The sequence below is a fragment of the Betta splendens genome, chromosome 11 (genome assembly GCF_900634795.4).
Source record: "Betta splendens chromosome 11, fBetSpl5.4, whole genome shotgun sequence".
Classification (NCBI taxonomy): Eukaryota; Metazoa; Chordata; class Actinopteri; order Anabantiformes; family Osphronemidae; genus Betta; species Betta splendens.
In genome coordinates this window covers 13,037,645-13,057,139 of record NC_040891.2, presented here as the reverse complement: position 1 = coordinate 13,057,139, position 19,495 = coordinate 13,037,645, and the positions used below count along the sequence as shown (strand labels likewise).

The 19,495-nt window shown below is 49.2% G+C and overlaps 3 protein-coding genes across 4 annotated transcripts; 2 read left to right on the top strand and 1 right to left on the bottom strand.

Moving 5' to 3' along the window:
• Positions 1–18: 18 nt before the first annotated feature.
• ago4 (argonaute RISC component 4) lies at positions 19–14,839 on the top strand. Of its 2 annotated transcripts, none has more exons than XM_029167942.3 (19): positions 19–197; positions 4,200–4,371; positions 4,459–4,579; positions 4,687–4,868; positions 5,016–5,152; positions 5,340–5,474; positions 6,092–6,179; positions 6,306–6,453; positions 6,569–6,688; positions 6,943–7,104; positions 8,536–8,684; positions 8,764–8,948; positions 9,020–9,179; positions 9,283–9,454; positions 9,572–9,715; positions 9,804–9,938; positions 10,025–10,126; positions 10,230–10,429; positions 10,839–14,839. In XM_029167942.3, the coding sequence occupies exons 1-19, from the start codon at positions 179–181 to the stop codon at positions 10,945–10,947; spliced, it is 2,640 nt and encodes an 879-aa protein (XP_029023775.1). In that variant the 5' UTR covers positions 19–178; the 3' UTR covers positions 10,948–14,839. The 2 variants fall into 2 exon arrangements, with proteins under 2 accessions (XP_029023775.1, XP_029023776.1); XM_029167943.3 differs by having other exon boundaries at positions 20–197; positions 8,551–8,684.
• A 137-nt stretch (positions 14,840–14,976) lies between these two features.
• On the top strand, positions 14,977–18,137 carry cldn35 (claudin 35). Its single transcript, XM_029167948.3, has one exon. The coding sequence runs from the start codon at positions 17,116–17,118 to the stop codon at positions 17,803–17,805; it is 690 nt and encodes a 229-aa protein (XP_029023781.1). The 5' UTR covers positions 14,977–17,115; the 3' UTR covers positions 17,806–18,137.
• On the bottom strand, positions 18,133–19,484 carry c19h1orf109 (c19h1orf109 homolog (H. sapiens)). Its single transcript, XM_029167949.3, has 4 exons — positions 19,063–19,484; positions 18,795–18,974; positions 18,605–18,723; positions 18,133–18,388 (listed from the first exon to the last, which is right to left on the bottom strand). The coding sequence occupies exons 1-4, from the start codon at positions 19,329–19,331 to the stop codon at positions 18,348–18,350; spliced, it is 609 nt and encodes a 202-aa protein (XP_029023782.1). The 5' UTR covers positions 19,332–19,484; the 3' UTR covers positions 18,133–18,347.
• Between the last annotated feature and the right edge of the window lie 11 nt (positions 19,485–19,495).

The window sequence follows — 19,495 nt, the reverse complement described above, 5'->3', positions numbered from 1 at the left end:
TCCTCAGAAGCAGCAGTCGCGGCCGTAGCTCGGGTCAGTCAGGCAGGCGTCATCCACGCATTTATCTATATTCCCTTTTCTTAAATTAGCCACTTTAAGCTTCGCGATACCGCCCCCAATTTCAGTGTCGGTACGGAGCCGCCAGGCCGGGACAGAGACGGAGAGAGAGGCCTCGGCCATGGAAGCGCTCGGACCCGGTAAGACATTTAAGCTGGTCTGAAGGCAGCGGGGCGGAGCGGGGAGAAGGAGCCGCGTGCGGGGAGCGAGTGCGCAAACGCGCCGCTTCACTGGGGGCCGCGGCTCCAGCGAGGCCTCGACGCGCTGACGGGAAAACAAACCGAGGCCCAGCCCGAGCGTCTGCGCGCGTGTGCGCGGCGCTGCGTTCACGCCGAGCCGAAGGCGGATGTCTCGTCTGCGCGGAAGGAGACGGCGCTCCGTCGACCGCGCAGCCGATTTCATTAATCTGAAGCACGCACAGCCCGTCGTGTCGTGTCGTGGCGGTGCTGTATTGTGTGAGTGGGGATTTAACTAGGACCTTCCTTCCTTCCGCGTCGTAGTGTGTTTACGTTGGTGTTTATTCACGGCACGGCCCCGTGGCTTCGACCCCGTAAATCGACCGAGACCCCGCAAATCGTCGAAATGTGTCCGAATCCCCCACCTGTGTAAGGGGGGGGGCGTTTAATTTTGCACCATCGCCATCAGGAACAGCGCGTCTGCTCGGGCTGCCCTCGTCCAACATGACAGCGGTGGCTGGGAAAACAAAATGAATGCCAATAAAACACACGCTCGCGGGCGTCCGACGAGGCGCCCGCGCGCACATCTGCGCGACGTTCGCTTCGACGACGACGCTGTCACCGCTCTTGGGCAGCGGCAGCCACGCGCCCGTGGGAGCGCGGCGGGGCTGGATGGCGCTGCCATCGATCACATCTGCAGCCCAGCTCCGTGTTGTTCCGGCGCCCGCGTGACAACAAAGGCAGCGGTGCCTCGTCCCCGCACGGATCCCGCACACGAGAAGCCGCTGCTACCTGTCTTCGTTGTCACAGCGCCTTAGACGTGTTGACCTGGAAGGGCGCCTATTGTTAAATGCGAATAATGAAATGCATGTTGCAGAACAATAAATAAACGGGTTATTGTTGTGTTGCCTCCGTGTGTGTCCACACACACACACGTTCTAGAATCAATGTGGCGCAATTAGGGGGAAAACGCAAATGTATTTATGAGGGATTAGATAAATGTTAAACACATGCAGGCTGCTGTGTTTGTAGGTGCCAGCAGCCATTCACAGGTGTGTGTGTGTGTGTGTGTGTGTGTGTGGGGGGGGGTTCATTGTCACGTATAATCAGTGCAGAGCATCCAGCCCTTATCTATGATGGCAGCAGCTGCTGCACATTAATGTTCAACTGGTACTTCTAGGATTGGCTGCGTGTTTATGTTGCAGAGTGGAGCGAGGATGCAGGTCAAACGTCATTGACGGCGTAGTAATCATGTAGGAAGAGGCACAGATTGTGGGTTCCCTGCATGTATATGTGCGTTTTATTTGAATTGGGAAATGATGTGATCCAGCAGTGGATCAGGGGAGGTTGCGTCACAGCTGGACGTCCTGTCGCACCGTTGCTCAACAATGGGAGACGGCTCTCGTTCGGAGTCATTTCGCTTTTGTCATTGGACACGAGCATGTTTTGCTTCCCAGTTTGGCTGGAATTGCCTCCTCAGAAGTGGTGTGTGATGTGCCAGGGTGTCACCGCACAGCAGCTCAATGAGGTGACGGAGCTGTAACAGCTGGGAGTCTCCTCAACTTGAGCTGCAAACGTGATTTATCCAAAACGACTCATTATGGATGAACAAAGTTGACAAGACGCACAATATTAGAATCGACATCATTTAATTAGGATTAAATGCTTCACAAAACATCTGTAGAGGGGATCAGTCAGTTCCATTGTGCGACGCTCGGCCCAGTGCTGTGCAGGCATCCAGGTACTGTGCAGGAGTGGGTGTCCAGCACATGTGAGTCATCGACGGCCGAGCCACCGTTTTCTCATGCTTGGCTCAGTCCAAGCTGTCTCTGTGCTCCATCACCGTCGTTACCAGGGACACACATGCCATTAGTAGGCTCTGCAGCGCTCCTGCCGCTGAATGTGGGTCCACCGCACCACCTCGAATGGTTTTAAACATGCTTGGAGACTTCAATAACCAGGGCACTGTGATGTCTGTGCATGTTAGTGGTCATTTTGCATATAAAGCCTGAAGATGCACATACTGTAGACAAGCATCAGGAAGCCCTGATGGTTCTATGTGCTTTGGTTGTTCCCATTCTTAGAAAAGCTAATGTCACTTCATTTTAATGTAGATCCATTTAGTTGAACTTGGAGCAGAAGGATAAAATTATGGATGAAGCTCTACTGACTGATTAACTCAAGCTCTAAATACCATTTTTAACCAGTGTGTTTGTGTCATGGCTGAAATCTTCTCATACAGTGTCCTGTCTTTGCACAGCGAATAAGTGAGACCGCTTGGTTCTTTTCTTATTATTATCTGTAGTTGCAGCCTTTTTCTATTTGTTGTCATTAACATGGCTGAAAATCCAGTCAACTATTTGGCTAGGGTTAAACTCTTTCAGTCAGAGTAATTTACAACTGCTTTAATATTGGTGAACTATTTCCCCCGATCGAGTCGCTTCAGCTGCTTTTATTCGTCGACGTAGTCCTCACTTTAAAATGATTACGGCGCTGCTGCTGCTAAGTAGACAGCTCGTAGAGGAAGGATGAGTTCAGGCGCTCGCACACATTTTGAAGCGTGGTAGTGTGGCAGCTGAGGCTATATTTAGCCACATCTGTGTTTGGTGAAAGTGGAAGAGGAAGACCTCGAATGCACTGCACTTCACACACACTGGAGCTTCTCTGAACATGTACCTGTACATGAGCCGCTGCCCGCAGAAATAGAAAGTTGTGCAGTGTCAAAGACTTGAAGTATCAAGTTTATGTTAAAAAGGCCCTGAAGTGTGACATTTTAGGCATTAATATAGGATTTAAAATGTTTTCAGAGCAGATCACACGCCTGTAGAATTAAGAGTTGTAGCGTTAACAATAGTCAGAGTTAATGTTTATTATTAAGAGCTGAGATAATTTTTTTTACCTCCTTTTCTCACTCACTGTTGAATGGCTTAATGTTGTGCTTGATACCCGGAGCAGAGCTAAATGCACGGGGGTCAGTTTGCAGCAGAGCGCGGAACACTTGTTGCCATCGGTGACGAGGCCAGTAGCACAGCGCAGCGCGGCGTGAATCACGGTGCCATTTTAACCCAAGTCGTGACAAATGAAAGCAGACGCGCAACGATCCGCTTCCTTAAACCCAGATTGGGCCGTGAATGGAGTGCTTACAGTGGAGCTGGTGATTTGTTTGTGAGGAGTGGGTGAGGCAGGGGCCGGACGGACGGACGGACGGACGGGGGTTCAGGGGCCCAGGCTGCATCAGGCATGTCGGGGAGTGTGTTGTCAGGAAGTGAAGGGGAGGGTCCTGATTGTCCATGCTCTCGCGCTTCACTTGGTAACTGGAGCGTGTGGGTACATGGAGTTCAGGTCCCCCCACTCCCTTAGCTGTCAGTTAACAAAAGCAAACCCCTTTAATACTACTAATGCTGTGTTATGAGCTGGACCCAGATCAGAGAGGGGCGATGAAGTGAGCTTTTCTGAGGTAATGCAGCACCGTCTTGATTAATTGTTGATGTGCAGGATGTGAGTCATCGCTGGTTAAACGGCTGGAGGAGGTTCTGGGAGTGGGCCTATGTGTGCTGGGTGTAAAGGTAATCCCAGACCCTCGGCGTGGCACCCCTCCATATGGCCCTGCTGCCGTCTGTCTGAGAGGAGCCCGGCCTTTGTCTCGCTGTGAGGGGTGGGCGCCCTGTGTGTCTGGGTGGAGCTGGGGGGGGGCTGCGGGATAATTGAAGGTCATTGTTTCACCAGGCCCTGCTTGACCCATGTGGGTCAGGGGCCACAGTCAAAGCGTGTATGTGCCATTTCAGTGCGCTCAAGACACTGATGAGGTGGTTTGGTCTAAACGCTGCGCATTCATCTTTTGGACTTGACACTTAATGAAGCTATGGTTCAAAGCTCGGCTGTCGGCACAGAAGTAGCATGTCTGTATTTGTTGTTTTGCAGAATGAAGTTGTGTCATTAACCCACTAACGCTGTGTCTTTTCTCAGGCCCGCCTGCCCCTACGTCTCTGTTTCAGCCGCCACGGCGTCCCGGCCTTGGCACGGTGGGGAAACCCATCCGGCTCCTTGCCAACCATTTCCAGGTTCAGATTCCCAAGATTGATGTCTATCACTATGATATCGACATCAAGCCTGAGAAGCGGCCTCGGAGGGTCAACAGGTGAATCAGCAGCCAGAAAGACAACGACACGTTTTGAGATTTGATGTGCGACTTTGACTCACCGCCCCTTTCCCTCCTGTCTCCCAGGGAGGTGGTGGATACCATGGTTCGGCACTTCAAGATGCAGATCTTTGGAGACCGACAACCTGGTTATGACGGGAAGAGGAACATGTACACAGCACATCCACTGCCAATTGGAAGAGACAGGGTTGGTTGTGCTTGTAGACGCTTTGCTTGTGGCTTCCTCTGGGTGTTTACTGTGATCCGTCCTTCACTCGGTTCCCTCCGACTGTCCGTCCGTCCGTCCGTCCACAGGTGGACCTGGAGGTGACTCTGCCTGGTGAGGGGAAGGATCAGACGTTCAAGGTGTCTTTGCAGTGGGTGTCTGTGGTCAGTCTTCAGATGCTGCTGGAAGCCCTGTCAGGTCACCTCAACGAGGTCCCAGAGGACTCCGTTCAGGCCCTGGACGTCATCACGAGACACCTGCCTTCCATGAGGTACCGTTAGTCAGCGATGCGCTGGGACAACGTCATCGCACAGCAATCTGTCCAGAATGCTGCATGTGCAAGTGTTGTCCCTGCAGTATTATTATCCATTCACTGCAAGAGCGGAGTGGCTGACGATTGATGCGTCTGTGCACGTAGGTACACTCCAGTGGGGCGCTCGTTTTTCTCCCCTCCGGAGGGCTACTACCATCCCCTGGGTGGAGGCAGGGAGGTGTGGTTCGGTTTCCATCAGTCCGTCCGTCCTGCCATGTGGAACATGATGCTCAACATCGATGGTAAGACGTCGGCTCAGCTGCCTCAGCTGTGATTGTCAGATTCATTTACAAACCAAACCCACGTCACCTACCTCAGGAACCGCAACAGACAAAACATGTTGGTCTGTTAATTGAATAATAATTGTATTATTTGCTTATTTTACTGGCATTTCTTCAGGGGGCTGATGCTTTTGTTTCCCCCCTTTAGTGTCAGCCACCGCTTTCTACCGTGCTCAGCCTGTGATAGAGTTCATGTGTGAGGTTCTCGACATCCAGAACATCAATGAACAGACCAAACCACTGACTGACTCGCAGCGTGTCAAATTCACCAAGGAAATAAGAGGTGAGTGGCCGTTACTGGAATCATACGCTGATCTTCAAACAAGTCAGTTTGTGGTGGACTGGATACACAGTGAATCATGAAAGCTGTGTATACAGAGATTACACATAGGTGTGGACCTGTAATGTGCATGCATGTTTGTTTTTATGCAAATAATACTTGAATAGTTGTCCTGTCAATGCAAAGCAACAGACTCTGCTTAAACTCATTAACTTCACAATCTGCCCCAAATACTTTCAGTTTTTTTCTGTTTAAGATTTATTTAAGGCCATGGGATCTTTTGTGCAAGAATTTTTTTCCAACCCATTTCTACTTTAAAATAAAACTTAAATAAAAAGAAATAAATAAAACTGCAGGATATGAACCATGTGCAACACATTTATGAACGCATTTAATTGTGGGGCTCTTGTGGGTTAAGCTGACACTTGTAAGCTTTGTCTTTTGGGTCCTGGAGGAAACCGCAGAGGCCTGAAAAGTCCTCCTCACACTTGGCTGCCTTGTCAGAATTTATCTCGATCATGCCTGGAGATACGAACAGAGGAGGAGACAAACCGCAGGCTGAATTTGAACCTCTCCTCCTGCTCCTCATTCATGTATTAAAGCATTTCTCGTTTGAATAGGCCTGAAAGTTGAGGTCACACATTGTGGTCAGATGAAGAGGAAGTACCGCGTGTGCAATGTTACACGTCGACCTGCCAGCCACCAAACGTAAGTGGCAGACGCTGTAATCGCTCTAAGATCTCATAATTATGCAAGTCGTGTTACTTGACTCATGGTGTTTGCATCTTTGCACGTATTAGTGGGCTTGACACTGATTTTCTCCTTTACCGCCAGGTTCCCCCTACAGCTCGAGAACGGCCAAGCCATGGAGTGCACAGTCGCTCAGTATTTCAAGCAGAAGTACAACCTGCAGCTCAAATATCCACATTTACCTTGTCTGCAAGTGGGACAGGAGCAGAAGCACACCTACCTTCCCCTGGAGGTGAGCGACAGCCCAGACAGAAGCCCCCACCGCCCCCCTCTGTCACTGCCCTCTGACGTTCCTCTTATCTCGCTGCTTTTGTTCAGTGCACTAAATGTTCCTTCCTGCTGTGTAGGTCTGTAACATAGTGGCAGGCCAGCGCTGTATCAAGAAACTGACCGACAACCAGACATCCACCATGATCAAAGCAACAGCTCGCTCAGCCCCCGACAGACAGGAAGAGATCAGCCGACTGGTGAGTGCCAGTCTCCTCACAGGGTGGAATAAGAAAAGCAACTGGAGCAGCATTGTCCAATCCTGGTCTTTGAAAGACACTGCTGCTGCTTATTACCTGCATCAGATGTGTGGTTAAGCGATCAGCAGTAGGTGGGGACTGGACTGTGGCTGTTATGATCACCTGGTCTTGGGACCTGTGGGTTCAGCTGTTCACTCTAGGATAAGATGGTGAACGTCTGTCAGCATTTTAACTTCTTTCTGTTTTTGTCCTAGGTGAAAAGCAACAGCATGGTGGGGGGTCCTGACCCTTACCTGAAAGAATTTGGCATCGTCGTCCACAACGACATGACGGAAGTCACCGGGCGTGTTCTCCCGGCCCCCATGCTGCAGTATGGGGGCCGGGTGAGCACAGACACAGGGAGGGACTGTGGCAGGGTGAGTACTGGGTAGTGGCTGTGCTCCGATGAGGACACGGGGGTGGGAGTGGTCATTGTGGAGTGCACATATAGTCAGGTGGAACACTGTATTTTGCATCAAGTTAAGACCTCGACCTCATGTTCTAATCCTGGGGTTGAGCTCAGCAGTCCTTTAGTGCACGTTTCCTTTCGTTGACACAGCTTCTGAGTGTGCAAATGCATGTAATGAGGACTTTTCCACCTGCTGCGCTCATTAGCGTCCGCGTTAGATGAAGAAAAGAGACAATGAACTAGTCACTGGAGACTGCTGGAGTTTCACCTGCTGAATCTCAAATCAGCCCCAAAGACCCAGACTAGACGTCATGCTGCAGCGGGAAATTTGACTTAATCAATGTTTGTGTCTGGAAATATTGACCTGACTTGTACACGAGTGCCAGGGGCTGAACTGGGATTCGAGGACTGTATGTAAGGCAGAAGAATGGATGTTCTCTCTGGGGGGGGCGAGGCTCATGGCCACCGAGCACAAGCCTCCGCCTCGTAAAGCCGCTGGCGTGAATCGGATTTTATCTCCCGTCTGAAAATGAAAAGGTTAATGTAAATACCACAGGGCCGGGAATAGAAGGCTCCATTCAGGAGCGGGTGTCAATGATTCTGCTGAGATGGGATGAAACTTTAATGAGCCTTGTGGAGAAATTGGGTTAGGCTTTGATGCTCCAGACTTCGTTCTCACGGACCTAAAACAGACAGATGCTTGAAGAAAAAAATGAACTCGTCGGCAACAAACTTCAGTTCTCTGAACTATAAAATGGTTCGTTTAAGATCCAGAACGACACCGTTGGTAAAAATTTGCTTCCAGTGAAATAGCCTTTAGAAATGACAAGCTCTCGATCTACATCTGATTATTTGACATGAATAAAACAAACCTTTATTTATTAGAGTTCTGGGTTTACACACAGACGAGCACCGAAATGGAAATGGCTTCAGTTAATTTCCTGTGTAGAGTGGTTTTAAAATTTCAGCAATATTTGAAGAAGAGTCTTTGATCCTGAAACTTTGTTTATGGAATATTACTAAAAGTGAGTATGAAATCTCTCGATGAACTTTAGGAAATCGTATTAATTTGAGTGAAAATCACTGCCTCACTGCCGTTTGAATGTGTCTTCACAGCCACACTTGCGTGGCTAATGTCCACACAATGCTTTGGCAGGAGTCCTTATGTGTAGGAAGCTGTGACTGCTGAATATTCATGATCATTAGAGGGTGAGCTTTAGGAAAACAAGCCTCATAATGCTGAGGTTGAAATGAATGAACCCTGCAGGTTAGAATCTACAGCGAAGGCGGAAGTAGAGGGTTTGTGGAGTTGTGCCTTTAAACCATCCAGGTGTTTCGCTGCACGTTGTTGTACCTCTTGTGTTGGCTCATCCAACCGGGGGGTTCACTAAGAGCGTAGGGACTCTCTCCGCAGAACAAAACCGTGGCCACGCCCAACCAGGGCGTCTGGGACATGAGGGGGAAGCAGTTCTACGCCGGCATCGAGATCAAAGTCTGGGCCGTGGCCTGCTTCGCCCCACAGAAGCAGTGTCGGGAGGACCTGCTCAAGTGAGTTGTGAACCAACGTACATGCAGGTAGTGGTGGGGTCTGCCCACAGCTAAATGCTCCTATGGTGCTTCTCAACAGGAGCTTTACTGACCAGCTGCGTAAGATCTCCAAGGACGCTGGGATGCCCATTCAGGGCCAGCCGTGCTTCTGTAAATACGCCCAGGGAGCTGACAGCGTGGAGCCCATGTTCAAGCACCTCAAGATGTCTTACGTAGGTCTGCAGCTGATCGTGGTCATCCTGCCCGGCAAGACTCCGGTCTACGGTAAGACAGTGACATTGATGACTCAGCGCGGGCACAGGACGGGCGTTACAGATGTGTTCCCGCTTGTGCAGCGGAGGTGAAGCGCGTCGGGGACACGCTCCTCGGCATGGCCACGCAGTGCGTGCAGGTGAAGAACGTGGTCAAGACGTCCCCGCAAACTCTCTCCAACCTTTGCCTGAAGATCAACGCCAAGCTGGGCGGCATCAACAACGTCCTGGTTCCTCATCAGAGGTCAGCACACAATAGGAAATGTGTTTTCTGCCATTCAGCAGCAGGTTTTGAATGTTAGGCTGATCATGGTTTTGAATTTAACATTATCTCCCGTTTTGTGCAGACCCTCCGTGTTCCAGCAGCCCGTCATATTCCTGGGAGCAGACGTCACACACCCTCCAGCAGGCGACGGGAAGAAGCCGTCCATCGCGGCGGTGGTGGGCAGCATGGACGGCCACCCCAGCCGATACTGCGCCACGGTGCGAGTGCAGACATCCCGACAGGACATGTCCCAGGTAACCAAGGCGCGCGGGTAGTTTATGATGATCAGCTCAGCAACAGCAGCTGGTTTCACATGGCCAACCTTTTGGTTCACCTTCCACGTCTAAACATGGATGTACTTGTGTCTCCAGGAGCAGCTCTTCAGCCAGGAGGTGATCCAAGACCTGACCAACATGGTGCGAGAGCTGCTCATTCAGTTCTACAAGTCCACACGCTTCAAACCCACACGCATCATCTATTACCGTGGCGGCGTGTCTGAAGGACAAATGAAACAGGCGAGTCTGGCGTCATGCAGCCGGTTTATTGCATGCTTTAACTGTTTGAACACAGCAATTCATAGTGGAACCCTTCGCACGTTCGCAGGTGGCATGGCCGGAGCTCATAGCCATCCGGAAGGCATGTATCAGTCTGGAGGAGGATTACAGGCCGGGCATCACCTACATCGTCGTTCAGAAGCGTCACCACACTCGTCTCTTCTGCTCTGATAAAGCTGAGCGGGTCAGTGGAGCCCACCTTTCGGTTGTGTAACACTGCATGGGCTGCGTCCCGTAGGCCTTCACTGTAACCCATCAATGCTCCTACAGGTTGGGAAGAGCGGCAACGTCCCGGCTGGCACCACAGTGGACAGCACCATCACGCACCCGTCCGAGTTCGACTTCTACCTGTGCAGCCACGCTGGGATCCAGGTGATGGATACAAGCTCACACCACTGTCGCGTGTTTCTGTGCAGTTTAGACGATGCGTGATCCTGAGCAGCGCTGTGGTTACAATGTGCTGTCACATTCTCAGGGAACCAGTCGTCCCTCCCACTACCACGTCCTGTGGGACGACAACTGCTTCACTGCCGACGAACTGCAGCTCCTCACCTACCAGCTGTGCCACACCTACGTCCGCTGCACGCGCTCCGTCTCCATCCCAGCGCCGGCCTACTACGCCAGGCTGGTGGCCTTCAGGGCGCGCTACCACCTGGTGGACAAAGACCACGACAGGTGAGGCTGCCGCTATCTGTATAGTGAGGTCAGGAGTGGCGGGAGTGCATCCACTCAAACCTCATGGGATAACGCATGTTAGTATTGTGTAATGGTATTTAAAATGCTTTTGCTGCCTGGCCTCTGGATAATTATAGACCGTGTAAAGCCGGGGTGCTTGAGCCAGTAGGCCTGTTCTCATGCAGCTTAGTGGGAGGTGTCTCTTGCTCGCTCATCGCGCGCTCTCTCTCTCTCTCTCTCTCTCTCTCATTCATGCAATATCAGCTCTGACTGTTAGATTTGCTGCTACATATCTGATGTGTTGTAACATTCTTTAATTGTAATTTCGCAGCGTCAGCATAATTAGCTTCATGATAGTGAGACGATGTCATTGCTGACCAACTCGATGGATGTCCTGTCTGTGTTTCAGTGCTGAAGGCAGTCACGTGTCGGGCCAGAGCAACGGCCGGGACCCGCAGGCGTTGGCCAAGGCAGTTCAGATCCACTATGACACGCAGCACACCATGTACTTCGCCTGAGCTAGTGAGCACGTCAGCCAGTCCACCCGCAGATTCCCTTCCCTTCCGTTCTGTCTTCTTTCTTTTTTATTTGCCGGTCTCTCTTTTCCTCGTAGTCTCACTTTCTCTTCATAGTTACTGTCCATTTTCTGAATCTGCACCAAAGCGGCTCTTGGACAGGAGAATCTGCTGGGTCTCGACTTCCAGCGGGTTCTGTTTCATGGAACAATCTCCAACCAGCGTTCCTAAAACGAGCCGCCTTCCTTACCAGCAATTCAGCACCGGGAACCTTCACGGGTTCTCGATAGTAAAAAAAAAAAAAAAAAAAACCCAGAAAAAACAAAAACAAACCATACACACATGTACAAGTTGAGCCATTTATTTTTGAGTTTGTTTTTGTTTTTTCTATTCGAATGTCTGCACTCTTGTTTTAATGATACACTGAGCAAGGGAGTGGAATGGCACGGTCCGTGTCAGCGCAGCTCTTTAGCTCTTCCAGCTAAGCAGGACTCTTATCTACTTTTACCTCAAAGCCCCTTTGGGCAAAATCTGTCACAAGGTCTTGGGTTTATTGGGTGGTGGGGAGGGAACTCTATAAAGACATGGAGGGGAGTTGACCTTTTCAGAATGATATATATTTTTCCTTTTTATGAGTGTGTGTGTGTGTGTGTTTTAACCTTTTCTCCTTTACAGTCTTTTACAAGCGAGGTGACCATGCCCAGTACTACTTTCCTCCTATCTTAGCGAAGAACATGTTGGCGTGTGTGCGTGTGTGTTGAGTCTGTATATATGTGTACTGCTGTATGAGAGTGTGTGTGTGTGTGTGTGTGTGTGTGTGTGTGTGTGTGTGTGTGTGTGTGTGTGTGTGTGTGTGTGTGCGCATGCATGTGTTTTCATGGCAGGCCACTGAATTGTAAAGGGAAATCAAGGAGATAACTGCTGTAAATGCCTCAGATTGGTTGTTTTTATATTCACGCATACAGTACATATAAGCATATATTTACATCTATAGAGCATCTTTGAGACATATGACTTAACGGGCCTCGCCGAGGCTGGTGTGGGTATTTGTAGCAGTCCTGGCTCACTTATTAACCCGAAGTGGTTTGAGTTGTGCGCTGGTCTGTCCGTTTGCGTCTTGATCGGTGGGATTTGCACCTTTTTAGGAGCCAGCTGGTCCCTTTTTTTTTTTTTTTTTTTTTTGGGTGCATTGCAACAACGGTGAATCCCAGAAAACAAATCAACTCAATCCAGTTTGACTAGTAGCTGAAGCAGGTCTGACGTGTAGCAGTAGTAACCGTGGTCTGGCCGGTGACTGGCTCAGCATTGGGACCTGTTGAACGGCAGAAGGCATTAAACACAGAGTCTGGTCTTATCAACCTGTCTTTGTGAAAAAAGCGGGATCTTATAATTCTTTGGACCTGATTATCTTTAAAAACTATATGACACTGCTGGACGTTGTTGGATTTTGTTCTTCTTTCTTTTTTTTTATTTTTTATTTTAAAGGTCTCCTTTGCTAATACTAGCCAATTCATTGCACTGACCCGGGACGCTAGGCAAGCAACAGAGGGCACTCTCAATCTCTTACCTTTATGCATTTATACATAACGAATCAACAAAGCAGATTTGTAAAAGTTTAATATAAGATGTTTTGTGGTTATCCTTAAACTGTTTAGAATTAGTAGTTTACCATTGATGTTGTTATTGTTGTTGTCAATGTTGTTACTATTGTGGTGAAATCTTAAGGTTGGCAGCAAAGCCTGTTGTCTAGTTACTAGTGCGACTTCAGGAATAGACTTGAGTTGCTGCGCTGCAGGTGAAGGGGTAGGGCTTTGAGTTGGACTTGTTTTCTGTAGCATTCTGGCTGATGGTGAGGAGGCGCAGGCCCTAGGACGGACGGACGGATCCACGCTGCTTCTGTAGGCTCCGATTCGAGGACATGCTGGCAGCAGGTTGGACGTATAGTGTAGCACTCCCACCGGTTCAGTGGACCCGCTGTGGTGTTGGTCCGAGAGATGGAGACAATCATGGATGGATGGAGCTGTAGTCGGTGTGAACCGAGATGAAGGGACTTGTAGGAGCGGTTTGCGATAGGCAATGAGTTTTAAATTTTAGACCTTTTTAAAAATGGTTTCTATTACTGTGTATTTGAAGTATACCCATCTTAAAGTCGCTACTATTTAACGGTGTTTGTTTCATATTTGAATGGACTTTCAACACTGGATTCAATGAATTGACAGTAAGCATAAGCACTGCCCTTGGACCCCCTCCCCCATTAAAAACACTCAGTCTGGTGTTGGGACGGACGAGGGGCGAGACGCGGTCGACGTGCACGCCTCATCGGGGAGGAGCGCTCGCTGAAAACCCTTTTGTAATAAACCATCCGTAAAGCAGCAGGTTTACTATGAATGAGTTTGAGCACCTGCCTGGTGACGGCGTGGGCGTTGGCCAAGCGGGCAGCGAGGAGGGGGGGTGGGAGGATGCGTCCAAGGTTTGCATGCAATAAGTACTCGCGCTCTCTTTTTTTTTTTTTTTTTTTTTTAATTGAACAGGGGACAGATCCGTATTTTACATGTGCACTAGTTTCACCCAGCCCGGTGGGCGCTGATTGAATCTCTAACTAATTCGATGTTTTAAATTGCAAAGCTTGACCGCTAAGCTCCGGTCTGCTAATCGATCACTCCCCGTTTTGTAACATTGCAAAGCAATATTAACCCAGTTCTAATCTTCAGACTTGGAAAAACAAAGCTATAATTCTCCTCATTGTGGTTGTTGGTCTACTCTCGCTATTGTGTCTCTGTACTTTTTTACTTTTTTTATTTTATTTGCTTGTATCAATCAGTGGCTATGTGCATTTGGTGGAATAGTTATGTAGGCTTTAGACAGTTTTCTTTAAAGTAACAAAATGTAGACTTTGCTCGCCTGCATGCCAGATTATTGTCCTTTTTAACAAAAGAAAATCTTTTTGGAATCATATTTATGAGAAAGGAAAAAAATATAATTGCTTTTTTTGGGTTAAATGTTTATGGATTTAGTGGGACTGTTTTAGGCTAGCAATATTTGTCCAGTCTCTCCAAGATGTATTTTAAAGATTCCTACACAAATGTCAGTAATCTGGGGGGTACACGCTCTTTCCTGAGGGGAGGGGCGCTGCTCTTTGCGTTGTGTTCAAATTCAAACGAGGTACTTTCTTCAAACGCCAACGTGCTAAAAAGCGACACCCCTCTCCTCTTCGCCAGGAGCGAGCATCCGTTTTGTCTCCTCGCTCCTGGCTTGTACCCGAGGCCACACCTCCTGGTGGAGGCTCTCCTGTCTCCATGGCAACTTAGTTGACCCCTCACAAATGCACTTCCTCTTTGTGGAGGGGCCCCACATGGCATCGACGGAGTGGGATTACCTCTTTTTAACCTTTTTAAAAAAAACAAACATCACAATTGTTTCTGTGCCCCAATAGAGAGCATGAATTATTTTTAAATTCCTCTCACTTTGATATATTGTTATATCTTAACGGATTTGTAATTTGACATTGTGTAATGTGTATCTTAATTTAATTTTCCTTTTCTTTGGTTCCTTTTTATTTGGGTTTGTTATAGCTCTGCTCTGTTTATTTTTGTTTTTTTTCTGCTAGTGGTCTCTTGAAGCTGTGTGTGATAGTCCGATAGCAATAGAACCATAGAATTGGAACATTCCAATTCCAATGAGTGGAGCGTTCTGATCCTGTGAATGAACGGACCCTTTTTTTCTTTTTGTTTTTGACCAGTTGTGAGCGGGTGGGGGCTCCAACCCCACCCCAGCAGGAGGCCATTCACACGCTGTTATTGCTATTATGTGACATGTTCAGATTTTTTTTTAGCCTGCAGGGATTCTTGTGTTAATGTAATAAAGTAATAAATTGGTCTTTTATGCCCAAAATATACCTGGTGTGTTCTCATCTTTGGAGCTTGTTGAAGGTGCTCCAACTAATCATGTGCGTGTGTTGGCACTAGAGGGCGCTAACACCCATAACAACCACCACATGGCCTCTTTTAGAGCTGGTGATCCACCACACACATGCTTTTTCTCATGGACTTGTGTCGCAGACAGGTTGGATTTGTGTAGATGTTTTTTTCCAAACCTTTTGCTGACTGTAACAAAGAAGCATCTCAACTCATCCCCACACAAGGAAAGACCATCAGTCCAATAATGCAATGAGACAACTAGTAAAAGCTAGAAGAACTGCTTAGTTCATTTTCCTGTCTCATATATTGCCTATTAAATCCCCCTTTTAACATGATTTGCAGCCTCTAACCTTTTGGCTCATGTTCCATAAGCTGATCCTTATGCTAATGGATATGTCGCCTCCTCTAAATGAAATGTTTTATTAATGCTGTAAAGTCCAACTTCTCAAGGCGTTTGGGCAGAAGCCCAGTATTTTCAATCAGTATTCATGTTTAATACTGTTTACGTGTATTTTAGAAACTATGATCCAAAAGCATCGCTGGTATGCGTCTCCTTCCTCTGCCTCCTCTTTGTGTATCACCACCTCTCCTTTCCTGAGTCCTGGCTGGTTGTCATGGCCACCGTTACCAAGGATGAAGAAGAAAGGGAACCTGAACCTGAACCCCGGATCCTGGTGCCGTGATATTTAATTCATCGGCACAGAGCTTGAATGTAACGCACACGAAGCAAGAGCGCTAGTGGGTAAAAGGGAAATTTCTGAGGGCGAGGACGAAGCGCTGCTGTTGGATCCTTCTGTCACAAACCGGCTCAGCTTTTTCTATGAACGTGCTCGTGATGTTTGCTTCTGCCCCAAATGTGTGCCACTCGTTAGAAATGAGGGCAATCAGTGTAAGCTGTCACCTGGACATCCTAGAGTCAACGCTCTGGAACCTCATTCGTGTGAATCCTCCTCTAAATAAACACTTGTTCTAGATCAACATGAAGTGTAATTTCCATTGTAGACTCCCTCCCTTGTCTTTGTTAAATGATCCAGCCAGACTCCTCTTCACCCCGATCCATCCATCCCTCTCCCTCCCTCCCTCCCTCCCTCCCTCTTTGTTGTCTCACCCTCCTTTGCCCCCTCTCCCTCCGTCATCGCCAGGTTTGTTGCTGGGCTTCGTTGTTTGCTGTGTTTTCACTGAGCAGTGGTGCTGAAGTTGGGAGGAAGTGAACTGATGCTCCGTTCATGCAGACGTCTGACTATGTGGCACTGATTTGTTGTTTATGCCCCTGCTGGAACCAACCTGAATCCCTCAGTCTGCGTTGCTACCAGAGAAAAGGCTTGCTGGGGGGGGGGCACATGAAGTGGCCTCGTCAGAGCTTCGAGCGCCGCCACGGTTCATTGTCAACAAGGAGACGCTCCAGCTGACGGCGGCGGCTGTGTTCTGCTGCAAAGCTGCTGTTTTCTCACTGGAGAGAGATTCAAACGCTTTTTCTAGAGGATCCGTGGAATAATATCACAGAACGTTGTGATTCATACAAAGCTGATCTCTGCTGGATATTTGTTCTGTTTGAGTTTGAGGACTAAACATTGGATTTCCATTGACCTGAAGGTAAAAACTACACTGAAATTTGACTCTGTAACTGAGCATCACTATTTTCAAGCATTGTGTGACAGGATACACTTAAAGCGGCGTCAGTGGCCTTGAATCCAGGTATCAGGTTCTATCAGTCTGATCCATCGGGGTAAGACGACACCGAACCTCGACTGTGACACTGAAATGCTGCAGCTCAGTGTCTTGGCTTCGCAGAACGTTCAAAAGTGAGGAACTTCTTCCACACATGCACTAGAAAAACCGGGCCGAGATCCATTTTTCCCAGCGGGTCCGGACCGTGACGCCGGATCAATCCGAGTTCCGCGGCTGCCACAGGTGACCGCACAGCCATCGGCCACTCAATAATGCATTGACTCCAACGCAGGAAAGGGAGACGCGAGTGTGCGAGCCTCTGATCCTTTGTAAAAGCGGATGAGTCGAGAGAAAGCCGCCAATTACCTCTGGAGACACCAGCGAACTGGAGACAGGCAGAAGTGAAAGCACTGAGCAGATGCTGCAGAGAAAAAGAGCGAAGAAAGTGGCAGGCGACAAATGACACCGGAGCAACGCTCTCGAGAAGCTTGAGCAAGTGGAGACAAGAGGGACGGGCCGAACACAGCAACAGAAGATCCCTACGATCAATAAGTCGAACCCCGAGCGGCAGCCGGTCCTGGTCGTCATGGTGAACACCGGCATGCAGCTCATCAGCTTCACCTGCGCCGTGACGGGCTGGATCATGGCCATCGCCGTCACGGCGCTGCCCCAGTGGAAGGTGTCGGCCTTCATCGACGGCGCCATCCTGACCTGGGAGATCCGGTGGGAGGGCATCTGGATGAACTGCGTCTACCAGACCACGGGCCACATGCAGTGCAAGACGTACGACTCCATGCTGGCGCTGCCGCCCGACATCCAGGCGGCGCGCGCCCTCATGTGCCTGGCCATCTTCATGGGCTGGCTCTCCTGCACCGTGTCCTGCTGCGGCATGAAGTGCACCACCTGCGCCGGCGACGACCGGCGGGCCAAGGCCGGCATCGCGCTCTTCGGCGGCATCCTCTTCATCCTCACGGGCCTGTGCGTGCTCATCCCCGTCTCCTGGACCGCCAACACCATCATCCAGGACTTCTACAACCCCAAGGTGCCCACCATGCACAAGCGCGAGCTGGGCCAGGCCATCTACCTGGGCTGGGCCTCCGCGGTCATCCTGATGCTGAGCGGAGCCGTGCTGAGCAGCACCTGCCCCCTCATGGAGAGGAACGGCCGGTACCGCAGAGGGTACATAGGCCGGAGCTTCGCTAATTCACCCGTCCTAGTGCCAGACCCTCCCAAGCCCATCACAACAAGCAGTCTACCGATGAAGGAGTACGTTTAGGAGGGCGCCCGAGAGCAGCAGCAGGCGAACTATCACTTCTACAAATGCATCTTTGGTCTCTTCTATCTCAAAGTCTGAAAACTGAAATTTATATATTTATATTTTCAACCTCTATTTTGACTATTTGAGTTCAATTTTAGTTTAGTACATAGAGTGTTTGTCTGGATTTTGGGTTTTACTGCTCCTTGATTTACAACGGTCTGAAGAAAGCACGCTGCGTTTTACTCAAACGAGAGGCTTTTATGATGGCTCGTGTTCCAAAGGTTGCAGTCTTTGTCTTGTTGTGTTGGTTGTTTGTCAAAAATAAATCAGGTCACTGACTGTAACTGTGATGGTGCATCGTGACTTTATTTATTATCAACTAAGTTTGAAATGATGGGACTATGTCCCCTTCACTTAAATGATCATATAAAGTTTAATCAACGGTCTATTTACTGACAATGAGTGAAAGTGCCACGTTTGCTGTCACTCGACTACAACACTGACATTGTCCTTCAATGATCCTGTTCTTCTTTTGTAGTTCAAAGTGAGTCGCACCCTTTTCACTGGGACTCCATAAAAAATGACACTTTGCAAAGTATATCTAGAAAAAGACACAAAAGTGAAATTTAAAAAAAATAAAATCTTTCTATAACATGTCAGCACACTATTAAATGGCAGCTCGTGAACATTACAGTCATTACAGATTAATAAGATCTCAAAACAAACTAGACACCTGAGAGATAACATTATTATTTAATTTAAATCTAAACTGAATCTCAACTGAATCATTCATTCGCTCCTTGTTGTGCTGTTTCACCTGTTATATTCTCCTCTGCACTGGGAGACTCCAGGGACTTCCACCTCTTGGGAGCAGATTCCAGTAGTGAGAGGTCATCCGCTCGCAGCATCTGAAGCAGAACCGTCCTCCTCAGAAATCTGAGCACGTGAGATAAGAGGGAAAAAGGAGCCTGAGCGAAGGTGAGCGCCGGCACGAACACAAAGGATACTGCTGCTGGTAGTGGCGCTCAGCATCCTGCAGCCACTCCATCATGTCAGCGATGGACGGGCTGGTGGCCGAGCGCTTGGTCACGGTGGGCAGATCCAGAACGTCTCGGTTCTGCTCATACAGCTGGAACACCGTTGACACCTGGTTACTGATGGCATCTCGGACACTCTGCAGAGACGACCTGAGGGACCAAGGGAGACATGACGAACAGCGACTACACTGTGGTTCGCTGTGTGTGGTACCCGACCAGTACCGATCCAGGTACTCACATCTTCTCGTTGAGTTTGCCCAGGACCGTGTCCATTGCTTGCAGGAGCTTAAAGCGAAGCCGCTGCTCCAGGTCGGGGAAGGTTCCGAGCGGAGTGTCGGGTATGTGCACTTTGGACAGCGCCCGGGACTGTTCCGCCAAGTTCCCGAGGGACGCCATGAGGGGGCTGCACTCGGACAACGCGCTGGCCCACAGTTTCTGGTTGCTTTCCAGAGTCTGGAAGCTTTTGACCAGCGCCTGACGAAGCGGTGTGAATGTGGGTCTGGACATTTCACAGGCCAACTTCAGACAGCGCGTGTCAGAAAGAGGCGCGTGTGTCTGAATTATTTCCTTCCGCCGTGGGCGAGTTGCTTTAATACATCCACACTTACACGCCACATGTCCTCCATGTTGCTGGACTCTTCTTCCGTTATCCTGATGTAAACACTGACGTT

Excerpts from the sequence above, each read along its gene's own strand:
- ago4 (XM_029167942.3), top strand. Across the intron at positions 4,372-4,458 it reads CGGCCTCGGAGGGTCAACAG|GGAGGTGGTGGATACCATGG; the intron begins GTGAATCAGCAG and ends CCTGTCTCCCAG. Across the intron at positions 6,454-6,568 it reads ACACCTACCTTCCCCTGGAG|GTCTGTAACATAGTGGCAGG; the intron begins GTGAGCGACAGC and ends CCTGCTGTGTAG.
- cldn35 (XM_029167948.3), top strand. The coding sequence starts at position 17,116 with ATGGTGAACACCGGCATGCAGCTCATCAGCTTCACCTGCGCCGTGACG.
- c19h1orf109 (XM_029167949.3), bottom strand. The coding sequence starts at position 19,331 with ATGTCCAGACCCACATTCACACCGCTTCGTCAGGCGCTGGTCAAAAGC. Across the intron at positions 18,975-19,062 it reads GGCAAACTCAACGAGAAGAT|GTCGTCTCTGCAGAGTGTCC; the intron begins GTGAGTACCTGG and ends TTGGTCCCTCAG. Across the intron at positions 18,389-18,604 it reads TGCAGAGGAGAATATAACAG|ATATACTTTGCAAAGTGTCA; the intron begins GTGAAACAGCAC and ends GTCTTTTTCTAG.